Source organism: Microtus ochrogaster, chromosome 10 (assembly GCF_000317375.1).
Source record: "Microtus ochrogaster isolate Prairie Vole_2 chromosome 10, MicOch1.0, whole genome shotgun sequence".
Taxonomy (NCBI): Eukaryota; Metazoa; Chordata; class Mammalia; order Rodentia; family Cricetidae; genus Microtus; species Microtus ochrogaster.
Genome location: NC_022016.1, coordinates 85195725 through 85198598, shown reverse-complemented (window position 1 = coordinate 85198598; position 2874 = coordinate 85195725). Strand labels below are relative to the sequence as shown.

The following is a 2874-nucleotide window of genomic DNA, read 5'->3' as shown; positions in this document are numbered from 1 at the left end:
TACACACATGTCTGCACACACACATATACATCCATGTACACACATGCCCATCCAGGTACACAGACCTGCTTTCCAGGGTTACCTTCCTACCCTGTCTGATTTCCTACCAACTTAGGGCTTAGTGTGACTCATGCCTGGATCTGTAAGATCCTAATGTCAGAAGGTGCTTAACCAGGCAAGCAGGTTAGACCCTAATGTCAGAAGGTGCTTAACCAGGCTGCTGGTTAAACCCTAATGTCAGCAGGTGCTTAACCAGGCTGCTGGTTAAACCCTAATGTCAGCAGGTACTTAACCAGCTGTGCAGGTTAGACCCTAATGTCAGCAGTTACTTAACCAGCTGTGCAGGTTAGACCCTAATGTCAGCAGGTGCTTAACCAGGGTGCTGGTTAGACCCTAATGTCAGCAGGTGCTTAACCAGGGTGCTGGTTAGACCCTAATGTCAGCAGGTGCTTAACCAGGGTGCTGGTTAGACCCTAATGTCAGCAGGTGCTTAACCAGGGTGCTGGTTAGACCCTAATGTCAGCAGGTGCCTAACCAGGGTGCTTAACCAGCACCTAACAGATGACCTGGCAGCCACTGGGCCGGTTCCTAGGTGAGGCTGAGGGGTTGATGCCTGTGACATCTCAGGAATGTTCATGTGAAAAAAGAAGGGGGTCCTTACTCGCACTGGCCACACCGAAGCCGGGACCACACTTGCTCAGCCTCATGCACTGTCGACAGCTGTCAGCTTTCCCTGGCAAGGCGCAATACATGTCGGGTTTGCAGGTGCACACTAGGTTCTGCTGTTTCGTGCAGTTGCGGGTCACCACCTGGTCTGGAGGAGGGAAGGAGAGCCAGGGTCATTTCTTCCTCCACTCACCTGCTCTGCCTTCCCTGACAGAGCTGGTAGGTCCCTCAGCATCGGCCCACAATGTCCCTGGGGCCATTGTCTGGACTCCCAGCTCCACCAGTATGAACACATGCCCCTGCTCTCCTCGGTTCTATACCCTCAACCTGACATAGAGATGGCCCCTCCGTTCCCCCCACCACAGAGATCAAAGGAAGATTTGGTGGGCTCTAGAAGGAAAATGCCAGAACAACCAAGGCTACATAGAGAAACTCTGCCTTGAAAAAAACAAAAACAAACAAAAAATCTAAATTGAAAGCTGTGTCTGGGGACTCGGGCCTGTAAGCCCAGGAAGCCGAGACAGGCAGTTCACAAGTTCAAGCCAGCCTGAGCCACTGAGCAAGATCCTGTCTCAAAAGTAAAGGGCTCTGGGAGGATGTAGCCTAGTGATGGAACACCACAGGCCCTATGCTCAATTCCCAAAACTGCAAAGAAAATGAAAGTTAGGGGCTGAAAAGATGGCTCATCGACTAAGAACACTGGCTGTTCTTGGGTTCAGTTCCCGGCACCCACATGGTGTCTAACAAAGGTCTCTAACTCATTCCAGAAGATCTGATGCCCTGTTTTAGCCTTCATGGGCACTACATGCCAGCAAAAAATACCCATACACATGCAGTAAAAATAAATAAATCTTTTTAAATTAAAGAAAAAAGGTCTGGGGATTGACATAGCCCAGTTAAAAAGTGATTGTATTACCTGCATGAAGCCCCAGGTTCCAACCCCATGAATACATACATGTGGTAAAGAGCTGTCCCCAGTCACTCAGGTCCCGGAAGATGAAAACAACTGGCCCATCCACCAGGTAACTCCATCCACCTTCCTAGGCTGGAGGACTAGTGACCGGGGAAGATGCTGGGACTACCCGCTCAGGTCACTCACCACGGTCACAGCGAGAACCACAGCTCAGGCACTTGGGAAGACCGTTCCAGAGTTTGGTGTACGTGCCTGTCTCACAGTCGGCACACACGGTGTCTGCGGTTTTGGTGCATAAGTATTTCACATGCTGGCCTGAGAAGACAAGGATTCTAGGGTTCAGAACCCTCGCCAGGAAGTTCCTTTGATAAAGCATCAGTGCCTCCAGGGACTCATAACTCATCTGTCTGTTGGGCCCTTGCCATCTCCACCTCTGAACTCACCTTCCTCTCTGCTCTCTCTGGGTGGCTGAAACACCACCACTAGGAAAAGCTACTGCCAGTCAATAACATTCTAGGAGGAAATGCTTTGCCAACGCCTGTCTTCTTGGTAGCTGCTTAAAACTCTCTACCCTGCTGTACGGAGTGTAGGGAAGAGGTGGCAACAACAATGTAGATGTAGTACCCGGTAGCCTGTCAGAGCCAAGGGCACGGGATCCCTGAAGGTCTGGGGGACAGGAGAACGCCAAGGCAAACCTTTAATGTGTTTGTTTTTTCTTCTGAAGCCAGCTCCTCTCCTCTGTTCCTTTTCTGCCGACTTCACTGCTATTCTAAGCGTGTAACTTCTTTTTTTTTTTTCCATAACTAGAGTACGGACAAGATTTATTTATTTATTATGTATACAACATTCCTTCCATGTGTGCCTGCAGGCCAGACCTCATTACAGATGGCTGTGAGCCACCATGTGGTTGCTGGGAATTGAACTCAGGACCTCTGGAAGACCAGTCAGTGCTCTTAACCACTCTCTTAAGCCATCTCTCCAGCCCTGCTTGTAACTTCTTAAAGACACTCTGTTGGTCAATAGAAAAGCCACTGTCCCCTGGGGTCTCTCAAAGTGACTGTGGAGGGTTACATGCACACATGCTCCTGTGTTCCTACGCACTGAGTTTCAAGCAAATGGCACAAAGCCTCCGGTAAATAAAATCTGAATCTGTCATGGTGACTCTGCTCATTTTGCTTAATCAAATGTATATTATTGTTGTTGTTTGTGTGTGTGTGTGTGTGTGTGTGTGAGAGAGAGAGAGAGAGAGAGAGAGAGAGAGAGAGAGAGATATCTGTTTTGGTTCAGGGCATCAA

At 49.3% G+C, this 2874-nt stretch overlaps 1 protein-coding gene across 1 annotated transcript in view; it reads right to left on the bottom strand.

Moving 5' to 3' along the window:
• Positions 1-2874, bottom strand: part of Tnfrsf1b (TNF receptor superfamily member 1B) — a 33713-nt gene that overhangs the window by 11986 nt on the left and 18853 nt on the right. Inside the window, exons 3-4 of the mRNA XM_005353746.2 lie at positions 1766-1894; positions 662-814 (exon numbers count right to left, since the gene is read on the bottom strand). Coding sequence (XP_005353803.1) covers positions 662-814; positions 1766-1894 — 282 coding nt within the window. The remainder of the gene's footprint in view (positions 1-661; positions 815-1765; positions 1895-2874) is intronic.